The sequence below is a fragment of the Melospiza georgiana genome, chromosome 7, assembly GCF_028018845.1.
Source record: "Melospiza georgiana isolate bMelGeo1 chromosome 7, bMelGeo1.pri, whole genome shotgun sequence".
NCBI classification, from domain to species: Eukaryota; Metazoa; Chordata; class Aves; order Passeriformes; family Passerellidae; genus Melospiza; species Melospiza georgiana.
Genome location: NC_080436.1, coordinates 15,761,935 through 15,781,199, shown reverse-complemented (window position 1 = coordinate 15,781,199; position 19,265 = coordinate 15,761,935). Strand labels below are relative to the sequence as shown.

At 40.3% G+C, this 19,265-nt stretch overlaps 1 protein-coding gene across 3 annotated transcripts in view; it reads left to right on the top strand.

Moving 5' to 3' along the window:
• Positions 1-19,265, top strand: part of PARD3B (par-3 family cell polarity regulator beta) — a 391,325-nt gene that overhangs the window by 322,941 nt on the left and 49,119 nt on the right. For all 3 annotated transcript variants that reach the window (XM_058028158.1, XM_058028157.1, XM_058028156.1), the window contains one exon: positions 16,982-17,117. In XM_058028158.1, coding sequence (XP_057884141.1) covers positions 16,982-17,117 — 136 coding nt within the window. The remainder of the gene's footprint in view (positions 1-16,981; positions 17,118-19,265) is intronic.

The window sequence follows — 19,265 nt, the reverse complement described above, 5'->3', positions numbered from 1 at the left end:
CGGTGGCCAACGTGGCCATCTGGTGAGGCCGGCTGGAAGACCCAGCTATGGCATCACAGAAGAAGATGACTTAAAACTTAAGAACTACTATTCTTCAGACTTTATTTTTATAACATTCCATTTGCCTTTGAATGTGATATATTTTCATAAAATAAACTTGCCTCCTGGCCCCACTTGCATTCTCAAAAATTTATGCTCTTGGAATAGGCAGTTAAATAGAAGTAGTGTGTGATTTTTATGGTATTTTCCTCACAAAGTTGGAAAATTGACCAGGATTAGGGGGTGAAGAATTTGGTTTGTGTGATGAGATGTTCTTTATTGCTGTCTCCACAACTACTTATGCCGGATTAAACAGCAAAACACAAGCTGGCAGAATGCTCTTCTGACCTAATTCTGCACCACAACACAGATAGGAGACTATCTGCTGATCTGACTGATAAGCATGACTTTGTCAAATCCAGATGGATGTGAAAGGAGTGAAACAGAGATGAGGCCCAAGAGCCAGAGTCCTGCATTTTCTGCAGCTGCATGAATCCTTTAGATATCTTCATTCTGCAGCTGGGCTTGGGGGGCAGGACTGGAGGGAAGGAAACTGCCTGCTGCGGTGTGGCATCTACAGAAAAACAAACCTGAAAGCTAGCACCTTAAACATTACTGGCCAAAGCAAATTGCCTGTTTTAGGGACCATATCGTCTGTAATGAAGCAAGAGATACAGAATGGAAATCACATTCCAATTTCTAAGCTGTATGCCAGAAGATTTGAGGCTTCTTTGTTCGATGTCTCTCAAACTCCCTCTTGGAGAGTGATGTGATGGGGAGGGGGTTTCTCTGTTCCCAGTTTTGCCTATAAATGTACTGTATTCATGAATCAAATTTAGTGGCTATCCCATGGGGAGCAGTGAATTAAATGGGGAGGAAAAAAGGTAGTTTGGTGCATTAGTGGAGGATATACTTGAATGCAGAAAAATGAGGGAAGGAAAAATCTTATGGTCAATGTACTTAAGTTAGAGATAGAGCACATTAATGGGGTTTTAACTTTGGTCATGGCAGAAAAAAAGCAACAGATGGAAGCACTCTTTCTTTCATTGGGCTAGCTTTCTCTCCTCTCTCTTGGTGGGACAGGTGTACAGACCTGGACTTGATTCAGCACACCCAACTATCTGCTGCTCCAGGAATGGAGACTCTGATCCCCATTTGTGATGGTTGACAAGCTTATAAAGTTGAGGACTAGGGAAGTGAAGGGATGTTTATCCTACACCAGAAATAGTAATTTTGCAGGCTGCATTCTCACAGGTGTTCAGTGCATACTCTTTACAGTTACTTACCTGACACCAAAGCAGCTTGGTCCTATTGTCCAATAGCTCTATCAGGTTGTTAGTTCTTCTTCATAAAGAAGTGTATATTCTGTCCACAGTGACTTTAAACAGCATTGAGGCCTCACAGACTCTGGATTTGTCTTCACAGCCTGCGTGGGCATGTTATATTTGCCTCCTTCCTAAAACATCAAGTATCATTGTCAGGCATCTTGGACCAGTGTTGTTTCCATATTATCTTGTGCTCCCCCACCTGCTTTTACTGATTCCATTGCTCTGCTGTGCGTGGGAACAGGACTGTCTATGGACTATACATCTATAGACTATGCATCTATGGACTATGCAAGGACAGTTTCAGAGGCAGCCTCTGCGGGTTCTTCCCCTGCAGTCAAACCAGCTGGCCAGTGGCCTGCTCCAGTCCCACAGTGATGTGTTTTGGTTAATATTGGTGTGTCCTGAGAGCGCTGTACCATCCAAAGCACCCCAAAACTTCAAAGTTTGCTTTTCTGCAGCTCTGCTTTCGAAACATGAAGCAAACATGTCCGGCAGCAATGCCATTTACTGACTCCTGAGAATATCCTTAGTGGTCACACCCTCATTTCAAAGGCAATATATGGGGCCATTATCTGAGTAAATACAGTGCCTGTCACTGAAAATCCATTGATGATGATGAATTCTAGTTACTGATGACTGCAGCCAGATCCACAATGGTGAGCAGGGGGTAAAACATTAGCCCTTACGCTCTGTGAGTTGCCCTCTGTAAGCAGGTCAGGGTTTCACAAGAGCTCAAGGAAAAAAATTATACATATATTTAAAAAAATTCTTAAACCCCTGGAATCTTAGGAAAGAGGTGAGGAAATAAGGAGACAAGGAAAGAAGGAATAACAAAAATAAACAAAACATCCTTTGGGGGGAGGGCAAAAGCAGATTAAAAGATTTTAGAAGAGAAAAAATTAAGGATTTGAACAGTGACAGGATATTCTCTTATAGAATGGTGGAAATATTTATCTGTGCAGAAGAATAAACTTGGGTTGGAAAAATTTCAAGAGTTTCAGGGAAAGTTGAATTTCTTTGTTATCTTCAAGGAGATACATGCAGAGAAACCATGGAAATAATATACTGCTAGAAATATGCTAGATCTGTGGTGGGGTGAGGGCATTTGTGCTTTAAAATGCTGCCATGTAAGTATCACTTCAGTGTCCTGAATGTCATTGTCAAATGAGGTTAACTTGTATTAATCTGAAAGAGTTCAAGATTTTCATGTTTCTAAGTAACTTATGTTTGTGTGGTGTGACACTGCTGAATACCAGTGGAAACTTAGCACTAGAAGCGAGCACATTCTGATTTGCAGAATGCGGATGGGTGGTGCTTCCCCTCCGTGCTGGATAGCGGCAGGTCAGTGATTGTCCCTGCCCTGTCCCCTCCTGTGCAGGGTGAGCAGGGCAGGTCCCTGCAGCGGGAGCTGAGCCGGGGCCTGCCCTGCAGAGCCTCCGCCCGCTGGCCCTGGCTGTGCTGCTGACAGGAGCCTTGCCAAGCATCCGCTCAGCAGCGAGCTCAACAGTGATCTGAAGCCACCCTATACAAGTGTCCTGAGCACGGATGATGGGTTCTTTTGTTTGTTTGTCTTGTTCATGTTACAAAATAGAGGTGGTAGAAGATGGTATTTGCTTTCCTAGTGTTGACTCAGAGTACCTTTGCTATTAACCACAGCCCCTGCCCAGCCTTTTCTGCAGTGCTCACTCGTCAGCTTTGACCATGTTCCCCAGAGTGAGATTTCTCCTCGTTTTATAATGAGGAACAGGACGTTCAGGTTTTTCCATGTGTTGCCACCAAAACCAATATTACAGCCAGACTCAGAAGCAATGATGGCAGCACACAATAATAACCATCCCACATGCGATTTAGATTAACTGCTCTTCTGTTTAGTTCATATAATGCCTCAACAGCATGATCTGATTTGCTGTTTTCACATAATCCATCATTAATTCTTTGAGTTACAAAATGACATTTTTTAGTAGCAGATGGAGGGAAATGGGCTCCCCTACATTCAGAAGGAAACTTCACTTTCTCCAACTTCAGTTATGTCGCTTTATTTATCTGACTTTTATTTTAAATGTGGTTTCATTTTACAAGTATGAGGATTCTGGGGAGCAGTAATGCTTCTGTTAGAGGTGTTGTCTTTAGGGCTTCCTTTCAGCATGAGTGGAACTAAGTAATAATCACTGACCACAGTCCTCCGGCTCTGAGGGTAAGGGAAGAGAGGAGTGGGTGTTTCAGCAGCATGCACAGATTGCCTCCTCCTCCATCTGAAGAAAATGCTGTTGTGGCTGCCAACAGAGGAAGCTTTTGGGCTTGTAGAGGACAGCTGTGGCACCCACATGGCTCCTGTCAGTGGTGGCAGTAACTGGAATAGGAGCCATAATCCAGTGCTCTGCTACCTCCAGCAATGCAGGAGAGCAAGTAGGAGCAGCTCTTTGGGGAGTCAGAATTGTTTCCAGAGCTTGGAAAAAGAGGAGAAAGGCAGTAGAGGTGGAGAGTTGCACGGAGATGGGGCAGGCTGTCTCCTTCCCACCCTTTCCAGGCGCAACAGGTGCAGAAGCTCTGCACCCACTCTTCCCCAGTCTATCAGTCCTTTACTAATTGTCTTCCCCTGCCTAAAATCTTTTGGTCCTTGCCTGCTCTCCTCCCCTTTTCTCCTCACAGCCTGTTGGAATCTTCCCTGCCTCCCTATGAACATTACTCTGCCGCTGCTGAATTGCATTTTGCCACCCCATGAATGAGAACAAATTAAACTACTTTATCTTGATCATTTGTGCAGCAAAATGCAATTTGCTTGTGTTGCTGCAGGTCCTTGAGCCAACTCTGTTCTGGACACTTTTATCACTTTGCAATCTAATCTGCTGAATATCTCAGATCCTCTTGCATTGAAAGAAAATGTGGGTTTAAGACAATTTCTTTTTAAATCCAGCTGTGTATTTATGCATGCACAAACCCACAATGATATGCATGTCCTCATATATGTATATATATGTATGTACCTCTATAATAAATAAAAAATATATATCGCACTTTGAAAGTCCACACCTAACTTGCTAATGTCAGCTGCAGTTGATGGACAGCCAAGTCAGACTCTTTTTATAGTCCATTTCTAAAATGAAACCATAAATTTTAAACCCAGGCTTCATCATTGCAGAGAAAAAAGCTTTTCCAGCCTATTGATGAAATATAACATTTGATAGGATTTATGAGGCCCAGATTCAGGAGGATAATTTGCAGAGCACTTAAAGCTCCTTTTTCCTGCCCTTTGCCTTCCCTCCTCTCAAATACACATACCAAAAAAAGCCATTAGTAAGGAAAAATTATTAAGGAAGATTTTTCTTGATTCCATACAAATGTCAATTTGTGAGAGAGAAAGAGGAAGAAAACAGTTGCAGGAGCTCTTACAGTAAAGGGGTCTAAGTAGAGCCAGGCTGATTATATGAGAGTAATACTGGCTTTTACTGATAAATACAGAGTGTGATTATTTGCTGTAATACAGCCATTTGTAAAGTGTCTGTGTGTGTGTGTATGATTTTTAATAGTACCGGATGGAATTTATTTTTTTATCACATTGAGATATTCACAAACCAGCCACATAAAGTTAAAAATAAACCAATACCCAGCTTCTTGGTATCTTGATAAAATTTCCTTCTGGCTTGTATTACCAGAGTGATAATTTCAGAGGAAAAACATCTTCTGTAACTTGTGATCACAGTATCTGTCAAATGGTAGGAAATGAAGAAAACTGCCAGACAGTGTCAGATTTATTAACAGCTCTAAGAAAACCAAAATTAATGCATTTTCTCTTCTTTGATGGGTTGAAATGTCCATGTGCTGTACTTATCTTAATGGACAAGTGAAGGAAGTAGCAGTCATCAATTAAGTCTCTCATTAAGCTGACTACAGCTTAATCTGGAGCACATGCGGGAGTACTGGGTCTGTACCAGGCTGTACCCTCAGAGGTGTTGCAGTTGTTGTCAAGGAATGCTCATCCCACAGATGCCAGGAGCAACGTGCTGGACCAGGGAGAATGCAGTCCTATATGGCAGGGAGGCAGACAGCCATGGAAACAGGCTGTGCCACTTGTGCCTGGGGAGCTGCTGGCCTGACTTCCATTGGAAAACTGTATTTCCACGTGTTGATAACCAATCTTCATCCATTTGGGTTGAAACCATCTATGTATGACGTGTGCTGAAGCTGAATTTTTATGGAATCAGATTACAGCTGGGTTTTTTGGGGGCAAGGGGTGTAGCTGGAAGAAGATGACAAGGGGTTGTTTTGTCTGTGCAAAAAGTAAAAAGCAGCAGCATATATTCTTTCAACATGAATCTATAGTCTTTCCATATGCTGGAATGGGGTCTTTTCATTTTGGAAGGGAACACAGCCTAGTCTTACACCAGACTCTGGCTTTTGCCACCCTTTGAACAGTGACAATTTGACTAAGTTATAAGATTTAGAGTACTTCCCACACACATGATAGAAACTTGGCTGCTAATTCACCAAAAGTACTTGTCCTGAGCTGCCAGAGCTGATACATGTTTTTCCAGCAGCAGGTTCTGGCTGCAGGGACCAGATAGACTCCTGTTGTGGGAATGAAGGATGAGGTAAACAGGGTGTTCAGTGATGATCAGTGTTCCCAGGCCCTAACACCACCTTTTCTTCCAGGATGAAAAAGGGTGAGCTGCTTTGAATGCCTTAAAAAATGCCATGGGGAATAGGACAAGAATCGGAACAGAGGAGAGGCTGGAGCAGCTAGAGGATGGGGAGAATAAAGGGGATTGCTGGGCCAGGCCATAGCTGTGGACAACTTGTGGATGCTTCAAAGTAGAGAGAAGTGTACCAGTACTGCAGGTTTGGTGCTCTGTTGGTGTGTCAGGCATGAGCACCTCATCTGAACCAGTGCCAAAAGGAAGAGGTGCTGTTGGATGTCCCGTGCCACCTGCAGCCCCATCCTCACTGGCAGCTGCTTTGGGAGGTGCTTCTGGGAGATGGGTCTCAAGGAGTGCTGGAAGGAGACATGCTGACCTAGGTGCATCAGGAGAGGTGTTTCTGTACTACAGCTGCCTGTGGGACAGAGATTTGCTTGTATGGGGAGCCAATAATGGGTGGAGGAAATTGGCATCCGTGGCTGAAAGATAAGGAAGGGAAAGACTCCCAGGCATCAGGATGAGAACAGAGAATTGAGGCAGCAAGACAAAAAGAGCTGGGAAAGGATTTGTAAAGTGTGTTTTTAGACATGGCAGTTGAAAGCATATGAGAATCATTCTGTAGAGGCAGAGGTGAGCCTGAACCAGAACACTTGCTCCAGCATTTCTGGGACTCCCACCCAAACACAGAGAGATTGGTTTGATCTTCCTTTCCCAGGCAAGGTATGCCAAAAAATGGTTCTGTAGAGTTTGAAGATTCCATTATTTAACTTTTTTACATTTGAATTTAGCATTTTTCAAAGCAATTACTAAGAAGGAGTAGGGGGCTTACTTTCAGTCTTAAACACCTCTGTTCTCCAAGTGGAAAAGCAAGGGTAATTTCCTGTCAGAAGTGCAGTTGCAGCTGTAAGAAGGAGCTAGAAAAACAATGTACATCAGTAAGTCCAGGAGCTTCTATTGCCTGCATAATGCAAAGCAATAAAGTTGCACTGCTAACTTGAGGCCTCCAAGTCCAGAAATTCTTCTCCAAAATGCAGTTTGGCTTGTAAAGAGTTCAATTCTATTTATGCTGGGCTTGTGATGGAAGTGGGTTGAAGGAATGTGTGCTCCCCAGTCTGTGAATGCAAACTAAACAACAGGGGTCCCAGGAGCCAGCTGCACTGAGGGAATGCCTGAGGGGCGAGGCTGCTGGAAGGGTAGATAGGGTGGCCTTGGAGGCAGCAGAACTTTGCAAAAATCCATCTATCACTTCAGCATCTGTCTGGGTTTTTGTTGAGCAATAACCACAAGCTAAATTTGCCATATATAATTCCAGAGAGAAGTCAGTGGTAACTGATATTTTGATTTTTGAATGTGTTCCTGTGAAACTGCTCAAATCTCAGTTGTAGTTGGGAAATACTGCCCTATCAGAGAACCAAAATGAATTTACCTTCAGGGCTGTCCCCATGGTAAGATTGTCGTACAATTTTTAGCCTTTTGCAGTATTAGGGTGTAGAAAATATAACTATGCCTATTTCTTTTGCACATCTGTTAAATGTTTCATGTGTCATTTTAGTATATATTGTGAATAAGTGAACTTCAGATCGTGGCACTGGAGTTAGGATGTTCTGAAGAGTGTGTATGGATTATACCCCTCTGCAAGAAGCCCCATATGTGAAAAGAGTCATTCGAGCACACCCAGGGGTGCTTCTGCTTTGCTGTGCCTTGCACTTGCATCTAGCAAAATGAGCTAGAAAAATTTTCACTTGTTGTCTTTGCTTTTCCTTAGCTTGTAGTTGGAGCGTTGAATGCTTTCTGTGTAGGGCTTACATGCTTCACCTTGCATGTGCCAGTGGCTTAATAAGAGCATCTGCTGTCTCTCTGTAGCAAATCTGATGATTTTTCTATGCACATATATTTAGTTGTGCATATAAATAGAATCCAGGCACTGTTAGATGCATATGAAAGTGAACGTCAGATTGAAATGGTAACATATGAGGTTTTCTGCAGTTCCATTTATGAAGTATCAAGTTAAAAACAAAGCTGTGAAGTAGCCAGAAAACTTTTTATTTCTGCAGCCAAAGGCATATGCTTGTACAGCTTAACGTAATTAGGTCCCGATATATTCTTAGAATGGTCAGTATTTCATGGGTTGTATCATTGTCTGCGAGCTGGTTTTTCATTATGGTTGGGCTTTTACACAGCAGAAAGTAGGAAAGCACTGCTCCAGATGTCTGGCTCCTTTCACCGACTTTGTTGCTGTCTACAGCAAAATTTGAGTTTTAACTCTACAGAGCAAATTCCCTTTGAATCTTTGGATACCCTTAAACAGTATAGTACTGGAGTATGTGTAAATGTCTACAAAGTACAGTGATTGGAGTGGCTGGTTTAAGAGGAGCTATAAAATGGTTCCAGCTGGAGTGCATTCTTGAGGTAAGCTCAAAATGCACTCCAAATTGTCAGCACACTACTCAGAAAAAACACAAGAAACAAATCATCTTTAGTGTGCTTTGCTTGCCTTAATGCACATAAGGACAGTGTAAATGGAAGCTGGTCAATTTTCAACAGTTTGTGTAAAATTGTCCCTAGGTTTTGCTTCTGTACTTCAGCCTTTGTGAATAAATGCATCACACGGGGTTGTAAGTATACCTGTGTGTATTTCTGTGCTCATAATGCCGTCTATATTTCAATAAGTATTGTGTATCTGTCCATTAATATTTATATGGAACAGAGAGCTTTGGTTCTTGCAATTTTTAATAAACATTGATGGTGTTACTAGTTTATACAGAGCATTCAATATGCTCCATCAAAATGGCAGCTCTAATTAGGTTCCTTGAATTAGCTAATGGATTTTGAGAAAGATAGCTTACAAAGCTCTTACAGCTGTCCAAGATACTCCTGCCATGGCAGAAAGACAAAAGGCCGCTGGAAGCTGCAGATTTGAAAGCATTAGAAATGCGGCTGACAGTTAAAAAAGATAAATTACATTTGTATTTTTTTTCCTGTAAAAGTCCTAACACTGGATTAATGTTATTCTTGTAGTGACCATTTATTAAAAATACCCCAAAAAAATCCAGCTTTATAGTAAGGATGTGTTTTGGCTCTGAGAGCTGTGCTTTACCCTGATGCTTTGCACATGATGTGAATTCTTTTTCAGTTTTAAAATTTAAGTTATATCTGCCGCAGAATTACAGACACAGAGAACTTGTTTTTTAGTTGAGGTCAAGTTGCCTACCTCCTCTCTCGCTTAGCCAGGTATTAAAAAAGCAAACCACATAGAGGATTAGTTGGTGCCACTCTGCCAGTGGTGTAGATTGGCACGTATGTAACAAAGAGCAGATGATACAGAGTCTAGTGTGAAACTTGGAGAAGTAATTTCTGAGAAAATAGATGGTTACTCTGGGCTTTGAAATTTTCAACAATGTTTTGGAACATGGGCAGTGGCATCTACTGTGAGGGAATTCTTAGATCCTCAATTCTTCTCTCACAAGGGAGTGCAGAAATTAAGACTGCACTGAATAGTCACCTTCTCTCCCTCCTGCTTTTGCTTTGTGTGTGGTAAAGAGAATTCCTGCGGGACTCATGAATGGCTAATTCATTGGAAGTTTGTAAAGTAGTTATTATTTCAGCTTTAGTGATTAGTTTAATAAACAATAGTGCAAAAAGCAATAGCCTGTATGTGAACAAAAACCTAGCTGCCAGTTCCAGGCAGGTGTGATAGTCTTTAAGAAATAGAGTTACATTTCTACACTGGAGTTTAGCATTCAGCACTTGCTTTGTTGGATTGTTAAAGCTGCTGTCAATGGAGTTTGGAGGGCTGAAAATCTGCTCTGTGTTGATGTGACCTATCTATTGTAAATATGCCAGCTGCTTTACATCAGTAAAGTAAAATACCCCTTCCCAAGCTGTGTTGTAATACAAAGTGCCAAAAAAGGCAATTTAAGTACTTTGCCGCGTAAATCCAGATGAAATTACCTTGGAGAGAAGGCCTTCAATTATGCCTCACACGTGACTTCTGCATGATGGATAAAAGGCATAATTGATATCATCTTTAGTGAAGAAACCAGAAACTGTTGCATTGTCTAGAGGCTACTGAAAATACCAGGAAAATCTGTTTTTCATTATTTTCATTGTGTGTTGTTTATAGAGAGTTGGGTTGTTGTCAGCAGCCGAGTCCCTAATCTCCCTGCTTTCCTAGCCCTTCAGAGACAAGTGCACATCTCATATCAACAAGACAGCAGTAAACTGGTCCCATGCCAGAAACAGACATTGCCATTAACCAGCCCAAACTGGAAAGGCATCTTTTTTTACTATTAGTTAAGATCTGGTGATTGCCTTCTTTGATGAGGCACAATACATTGAGCAGAGAAAAGGAAAAAAATGACCTCTCTTTGAAATAAAGATGACAATCTGGCTAAAAACAAGAAAATGTCTGCCTTTTTTTCTTTCCTTTCTACTTGATTGCAAATAATGTGTTTCTGTTAGAGTAGCATATACCATATCTGTTTACAGTGAAGTTAAACCTCAGTGTGCGAATTTTGTTTTCATAAAACAACAAATTTGGCTATACCTCCCATTATTCCTGTCCAGTTGTAGTCAACTATAAATTATAAAGAGAGTAATGGAGATGAGAAGTGGCTGGTTTGAAAAGATGATGCTCATTTGAATGTCTAGGCTGTCTGCCATGACAAACAGGAAAAGGTGTTGTATGTCATGTGAAGGAAGGGAAACATAAAAGGTTGCCTTGTGTCAAGCCACTGAGAGATATTTTATAAACAGTTTGGAAAAACTGAAAGTGATACAAATCTGTTGGTCTCAATCTTCAAATGGTTCTTTTGAGGTTTTTGTAAACATATTGTGAGCTATTTGGGGAAAGAAAAGGTTAATGACATTGCTAATTCATATCATGCAAGGTTCTCTTTCCTTCTTTCTTCCTAATGAGTCTGTAGGAACCTGAGAATATCATCTTCTCTCTTTCCACTAAGCTCCTAATGTCAAGAGGTCAGTAGTGATGTTACAGGGTCAATAGGACTCAATTTACCTCCAGACAAATGGTAGTCATGTGCTGCGCTAGGAGGCTTTGACCTTTTGGACAGAAGTGATTGTACTGCTTTTATGTTCACCTAAAGAATTGAAAGGTGACAGCATATGTTTCACTGAAGCACAGTTATGAGTTTTTAAAATATTGTAAAACAGATTAAGATTCAGGGACTTTAATATACAGGTTCAACTACATGTAAATGACTTCTTCAGTGTAATTTGTTTTTCTGCAGTTTGTTTATGTTTCTTTATATGTATTTATGTACCTAGAGAGAAATACATCCATCTAATGCTGTCTCACAGTCAGTCCATCTCTGCAGACCTTCTCAGACAGTCCTGCCTAAATGGAACAGGGCTCCAAGTCTACCTACCAGTCACTCTGCACAAGAGTCCAAATCAATTGTCCTCATAAAGCCCCTCTCCATTGAGAAAGACAGTAGTTGTGCATGCATCAAGGATGTTCCTGCCCACAGCAAGAAAGCAGGTGTTATGGAGACAAATAAAGCCATATGCACAGTTCCAGTTCCTAGAAAGATGTCATTCCTAACTTGAGTCCTCAGTGTGTGTAGTCAAAACCCAGGCTGGCTTTGGCTGAACATCACAGGTGGTTCCTGAACCTCCAAGGCAACATCAGGGATGTCAGCAAGGCATTTCTGACAAGTCTTTCCTAGCAATACCATTTTCTTACTCAAGTGCATATGAAAAGAGCAAATGTTCGTATCTCTCTAAAATCTCTTTTTCTTGGTGGTCACAAAGATGAAAGCTGAATTACAGTAGAATTATGTTCTTACCATTGATTTTCTTTTTATCACTTCCCACTATTCTTCTTACTATTGAGGTTGCAAAAATATCTTCATACAGGGTAGAAATGCAAGGACTGGAACTGAAAAAGAAACTTACTCAAATATTTATTTGTTATAACTTCAAAATGGAAGTTTTATCTTTAGTGAAAGGTAGATACTCTTACATGCTCTGTTGGACGCCCTTATACTGTGTATCTTTGTAGACCACTGTGTTCCTTTTAGTATGTAAAATTAGTTTTGTTTTTTAGCAGATCATGAATGGAAGATTGTCCATTCTCTAGAGTCTGTGAATCACGTTTTGTCTTGGATTTGTTTGTTAATGGAAAATTCTCTAAAAGAATAATTTTTCTTTTTCTTCTTTCTTGTTTGCTTGTTTTGTTTTATTTTAACTTGGAAGCACCAGTTGTTTGCTTAGGGGACTGACAGTCAGCTGGGTGAAATCAGTGTTTGAAAGAAGCGGCTGGCAAAAAAGCCCTGTGCAATATTAATGTGTTTAAGAAAACCACTGGAAACAAAATGTTTATTGCCTCTTTAAATGTATGTTTATATATAGCTTTAAGTGGTTCATCTTACTTCATGTGTGCAACACTTGCTTTTAATTTGTGTTATCAAGAAAGCTGCAGTAAGAAGTCACTAATTTAAAAAATGGCATTTGAACTTGAATGATGGAAATACAGATTAGCAATTTAGAGGAAGAACACAGAGGATATTTTACTGTGTTAAACCTGAGCCATACATGTTAAATACTGATTATGGTACTCTAATTTTTTGGAAAAAAACCCTAGTCTGTCATATTGAATATTATTCAATATGTCTGTCATATATAATATTATTGCTATGGCGCTTGTTCATCTCTCTCTTCAGAGGTGATGGGGTGAAATTTCACCGTCATATTTTACATAACGTCAGTGAGCTGGAAGCTCAGTCTCTGCTACATTATGGTTCCCCTTTTGTCTTGGGCTGTCTGTTCCAGCTGTATTGGTTGAGAGGCCGTTTGGAAGCTTGTCCCTTGCAGTGGGCAAGGTGGGTTCTGTGTGGTGCTTCCAACAGGTGCAGGCACAGGGAGGGACGGTGAGTTCTGGCCATTGTTTGTGCAGTTGGTGGCACAGCCCCAGCTGCTGGACTAAAACGATCGTGTTGGTTCAAACGATAGCACAGACTTGTTTTCTCCTTCTCCCAAGCCAGAAAAAGTCTTTATTCTTCCAATAAGGACTGTATTTAACAGAACTACAGAATGACTACAGGAATGTATGCTTTCCTCTTTTGAATGTTCACATAAGTTTGTTGGGTTTTTTTCTGTTTCAACCAAAAAAACCAAAACATTGCAGTGTGTGCAGCTTACTGGAAGAACTGTTAAACTTCTCTTAAGTTTGTTTATGGCTTGGGATTTTGGACGTGCTTGTTACTATTGTTTGAAATCAGTACCTGAGTCTTCACAATTCTTTGAAGTTTCTCAGAGATTCATTCCTGCACATAGACATTATTTTAGAACTTCCCAGTGTCAGCTGCTTGTGAATCAGTCTCCTTACATGTAGCACAATTTCAGGAAATTGTTCTGAAAACAACTGGAAAATGCTGAGCGAACAGTTCTCTCAGTCTTGTGACAGAGAGAAGTCAGTGAGTACATTAAATTTTGGATGCTGGGAACATGTGATGGTGGGGGGAGTGGTAAAAGTGTAGTTGCATGGTTCTCTGAAGAATGTGTAGCATGGCTCCAGAGCCATGTCAGGGAAGCAAGTGTGCACAAAACTGTACATATGAGAAAGACTGTAATATTTATATCTCCTCAAGGAGAGAGCCCTGCATTAAATGTAAAGCTACTGTAAAAGAAATCTGTCTGCTGTACTTACCAGGCTTGCTGAAAAGCTTCAGTAAAGTGTCCTTAATATACGCTGACTTTGATTGGAGTATTGTTTCTGTATTTCTTCTGTAAGCACAGGTTCCTTTACAGTATAAATAGTCATGCATCTGAAACATTTGAACTGGTATTCATCTGCTGTTTCCCTGTCTGAGAACTGCTATCTGATCAAACCAATATTTTTTAATTATGTATTTATAGGCAGATGGGAGAATAGTTTACAGTCAATGTATGATCTTCTCTGCAAATCTTGGAATATTGTGTTGGGTTTTTTTTAATATTGCCTTATCAGTTTCTTTTTTTTATTACTGATGACTTCATTCTGTTTGAATTCAATGCTTCAGTTTCTTTGGGGTAAACTAATAGATTATGTATGCGATATTTGCACAGTGCTGATTGAATTCATCTGGTGAGTTTGAATGTGGTTCATATATTCACATAATTGTCAGGAGCCAAGTTGAAATTCAGAGCTGTTTCATGAGCATTGCACAGGGCATCATATTTATCTCACTTTACTCAGGAGTGGGTAAAACTTCCATGGTAAGCTAGAATGCAGCTCTTTCAAAAGCCAATATCTTTTACATTTGTGCCTGTAAGCAATGGAGAAAAAAAAATGTGGAGCTTTAACTGTATCCTGAAAATATGAAGTGGATGTACTGACCAACTCTCTTCCTACCTGTTCCCTTCACTTTTCTAAGAAATTTTGAACCTGCTGACCATTTTTGACCAGACTTGACTGGTGACTTGATGTTCAGGAGATAATGGAACACAAAGTTTCAGTAAGTAAGCAAGCAGCCTGCTAGAGAGGCCGGGATGAATGCTCATGCTGGGGAGAAACACTGCAGTGTGAACTCTTATCAGACACTAGAGAACCCACAGGAGAGAGGCACAGGAAATCAGACTTCACGGAGCTGCTTGTTTCCACAGAGATTATGCTTGTGTTTTCACACTAATCCAGATGGATAACTTTCCATGTGCTGCTATCTTTCATTTAAATGTTCCTACTTATTCTCATGGCTAGGGTTTGTATTTTAATACTGCGTGGCAGAGGTTTGCCAAAGCAAAATCTGTCAGGCCCTGTCTTGTAATAAATATAATCAGCAGCACCACTCCCACTCGCTGGCTCAAAGGGTTTGAGCAGAAGGAAGTTCACCTACAGGAGACTGACAGTGGAGCACAGGCTCCTGATTGTCTTGCAATGTATCAATCTCAGATTTAATTTTAAAAGGTGGGGGGAAACCCAATGTATGTGTATTTTCAGATTGTCTCTTCAGCCAAAGTACCTGGTGGTAGAAAATGGGTTAGACCCCTGGTGACAGGTGCCGTACAGTTTGCAGAGAGCTGCAGGAAACCAGATTGGCTGGAATCAAACTAGACCTATTGCCTGTATTTCAGTGTTTCCCTCTTAACTAGTGCTGCTTTGGGCTATGTTGTTGGCAAAGCAACAGGGACAATACTTTGGGCTTATCTGTATGTTAGCAGCCCTCATTAAACACTTTATTCACAAGTAATGTCAGGGGATTTCACAGGTATTGTAGTGCTCATGAGCTATGGACCAGGCTTCACTGTTCTAAGTGATAGTTTCCATTAGCTAGACCTCAGTTTCAGTGTTTTGCAAACTGGAAATGGTTCTTCACTATTTGACAAGAATTAATGCAAAGAACAGAGGCAGTTATCTATGGAAGGAATAAAGGTGAGGAGGGAATATATCTTTTTTCCATCAATAGTCCACAGAGTTTGTGCAAGCTTTCTGCACTGTCTTGGCAGATCATGAGAAAAATCTCTTGTGCTCTGGAAGATTTCAGTAAGTCAGCCAGAGAAGCTTGAAACCTCTGGGACTTTATAGAATGGATGGATAACTTAGGCTTCAGGGAAGGAAGTCATTTGATTTTTCATGGCAACATACTGATGCTGCAAGTAACCATTTCCAATCCTAACTGCATATTCAGTTGCATTTGCAGCCTATGTGGAATTTCTCTTAATTGGTAGCTAATTTCCAACCAGTCTAGATTGCTGATACATACTAGAAACTAAGTATTATTGAACTGATGGGTTAATGTCCAATATTTTGTGTGTGCTGTCCAAATTCTGTTTGCTATGCAAATCCTATAAAGGGCTTCCCTAGATTCTGGCATACTCATAGAGGAGTGTAATGTAGCAAGATGCTCCACTGACTCTGTGTTCATGCAAGCAAATCTCTGTCTCTAATCCACTGATGGTGAGGCACAGTTAAGGTTATAGATTAAGTGAATATACAGTGAAGTGCTGCAAAAACAATGGTTTGAGTTTAGGAGCAGCCACAAATCAATTGTATAATTAATAATTCCCTGAGAATGCCAGTAAATGCTACTTAACTTTTCACTCAGTACTCACCCCAGTGCTGACTACAGCAGGCCTGGAAATATCTGCTGGAAACTTTTAATTTTTTCATTTAAAATATGAGCAACATTTTTTGAATTCTTAGCCATTTTCAGGATTTTATTTAATAGTTCCTGGTTATAGCTTGAGCTTCTACAGTTGTACAAGCCCAGCTGTAAGGTTTTAGAAGGCTCACTAGGGTCAAAATCCACAGAAAGGCATGTGTTCAACTTGATAAACTAAGCAACTCCACCGGATTTACCAGAGCAATTTGCAGTGTATGCAGTTCTGCATACAAGTGAGTCTTTGTGGATTACTAAGTGAATTACTGTTTAATTACCACTTTAAAACTGTAGTGTCAAAATTTAATAGTGTGCTTTCCCATCTCTCTTGCCTACCCTGGATTTTCATGGTTGATGTTTGAGTTCTTTGTAAAATTGGGAGGGAGTTCGTGGTTTTTTTATGAGACAAAACTTTTTTGTGCTTCTCTGTGAATAATAGTTTATTCTTTACCTAGAACATATGTAATTTTAGGGAAATTCCACATTTAGCATGGGAGCAAAAGGAAACATTTTTGTCAGCTTATCATCATCATCATTATTATTATTAAAATATGATAGTCATTTATAGCTGCTCACAGGAATGTTAAAAGTTTTCTTGTGCTCCCCCATCTGTCTGCATCCATCTGTTGTCTCTTGTCTTGTACTGGAATTGCTAAGTTCTTTGGACAGGGACAGCCTTTTTTAAAAACAGGAATCAAGTTCACAATTAGCAGCTTTGCCAATATAAGAAAGCAAAAATAAGGCTTATAGGGACCAGTGGGAACTACGCAAATCAGGAAAATCAAACACAATCCCTTTGTCTCGGGTCTGGCAATTCTCTGTGTGTACCTGGTGTCAGATATGTGTGTTGATAGGAGTTTCATTCAGCTGTTTTTTCCCCCAGCGGCTGCACAGGTGGCGGGAACGCTGATCGGATCCAGAGGCTGCGGAAGGAGTACCAGCAGGCCCGGCGGGAGGGCTTGCCCTTCTACGAGGACGACGAGGGAAGGACACCCCTGCCAGACTATGACCAGCGCTGGGTAAGTCCTCAGTGGGATCATTAGGGCTTTGGCAACACTCAGAGTTAGCAGAAGATTCTGGTTTGTTTGTGTTTTACAGAAATCCTCTATTGGTTTAACGTGAATTTAGGGACTTCATAGAAGCAGAGAAATCCCTGATGCCAGCCCACCAAAGAGACAACACGCCAATGAAATGTCTCTTTTTAAGAGAAAATGTTAATAATTAGAACTTGGCTAAAATTAACTTGTCCATTCACTGTGTCTGATTTAGGCCCAGGTTTCCTCCATTGAGCCCAAGACAGAGAGTCACTGCCAAACTTTGTCATGTGTGGTAGCGTCAAGGGCTTTTCAGATGGATTTTTGGTACTCTGGCTGTTCATCCAGCGATTATCTGGGTTAACAAGAGCATTAGAAGAGCAGCCTCTCACTGTGCTTAGCTGCGAAGTGAGAGAAAGGAAATAGAGGTATATCTGTCCTACCCTTCCTTCTGCACATGGGACAGTAGCAATCTGGCCACGTTACAACCTTTGTAACTTTTCTAAAGTGAAAAATTTAATAATTTGCTCCCCTGCATCAAATTTCTTAAAATTCTATGAACACTATAGAACTATATTTGTTGTATGCATGTGTATATGGTGTATTTCCTGTTTTACATCTAGGCCTCACACTACACAGAGACATATTATCTACCCCACTACTGCAGAGTAACCCATAACCTATAGAAAAACTAGAGATTGAATCAACAGTGCTAGCTTTTTTAATCTGTTAAATAAATGCAACAGCCATAGTCTATGGGTACTCAAGAGGTCTGCCTGAGCAAGTTTTGAACTTGGACACTGTCTCCTTAGAGGTAATTATAATCAACCAGCATTCAAAAATGTAGTTTTGATAAAATGCAATTTATGCTAAATTTAAAATTATAGTTTAAAAAATACAGAATTGTGTGAAAATCTTAAGAATGCATATACTTCTGAAGTTTGAACTAACTTTGGTTTTAATGTCTCCAAACTATCGGTACAAATGCTGAAGTGAAATCTGCAATAACTGCTATATTATAAAAAATCCTATGCAAGAGTAGACTTTATTGAAACCACAGAGAGATGCAGAGTTAAAGGGGGTATTTTTACATAAATTATCATATATATTTGTTCATTAACTCCAAAACTGTTGTTGTGTATATTATTCTTATTCAATTACCAAAAGTGTCATCTTCAGCAAAATAATTCTTTCCTTAAAGCAGTTAACTTTAATCCACTACCTTAAATTTTGTGACCCAAATTTGTGAGTCAATGTACCTGCCATTCTTCTTCTGAATTGCTTTTGTAAACTAAAATAAGAATATGCATCAAATATGTCTTCCTGTTGAAATTCTGTGTTGTGGTAAGTGTCCTCACAGGCCTTAGACTGGGTCAGTGCTACCTTTTCAGCAGCCTGAGGATTTCTACCTCTTATCTTAAACTGATAAAACTTTATTAATGCTCAGATGAGGTTGGGATTTGTTATCCAGTGTAGTTTCACAAGATTCACAAAGGTTTCTTCTAGGTAATCCTCTATAAGCCTTTCCTGTTAAGTATAATGCCCAGAGATTACTGATTTCCAAAGCTTTGCTTTTCCCATGAGGCATGTTGTCCTTAATCAAACCACCTGAAAGGGTGCTTAAAGTACCTTAATCATTAAATGATTCATAATAGTGGCACCAGGATTGCTGGGTTTTGTCCTTCCAGTGCAGAATATTTGTAAACAGTTTTGTTATGAGGAATGGCAGTCTGCTTAAAATCAGAGTTTACCTTGAGAGCTTTAGTACTCTGAAGTTTGTTGCTGCAACAGTTCTTCTTGTTGAAGCGGTTTATAAACTTCAAAGACTTCTGGTCTCTTCATTGCAACAATATCATCCATTGATCCAGCCAGCCGTGCTTTCATAGGCACTGTCTTTTAGTCTGGGAAACACCGCAGCCGCAGCTTGCTGTCTTTTGACTCATGGCTGGAAGTTCTGCTTCTGCGTGTAGTTCTACCCTTAAAATACCTGTGTTGCAATCTACAGAGACAGAAAAGAAGGAACAAAAATGGAATCAAAATATTAAAAAGAATAAAAGATGTCTCAAAGCATCTTGCTAGAATGCTGCCTCAAGTTAGCTTTTAAGCAATGTCATCATTCCCACCTTGGGCAGC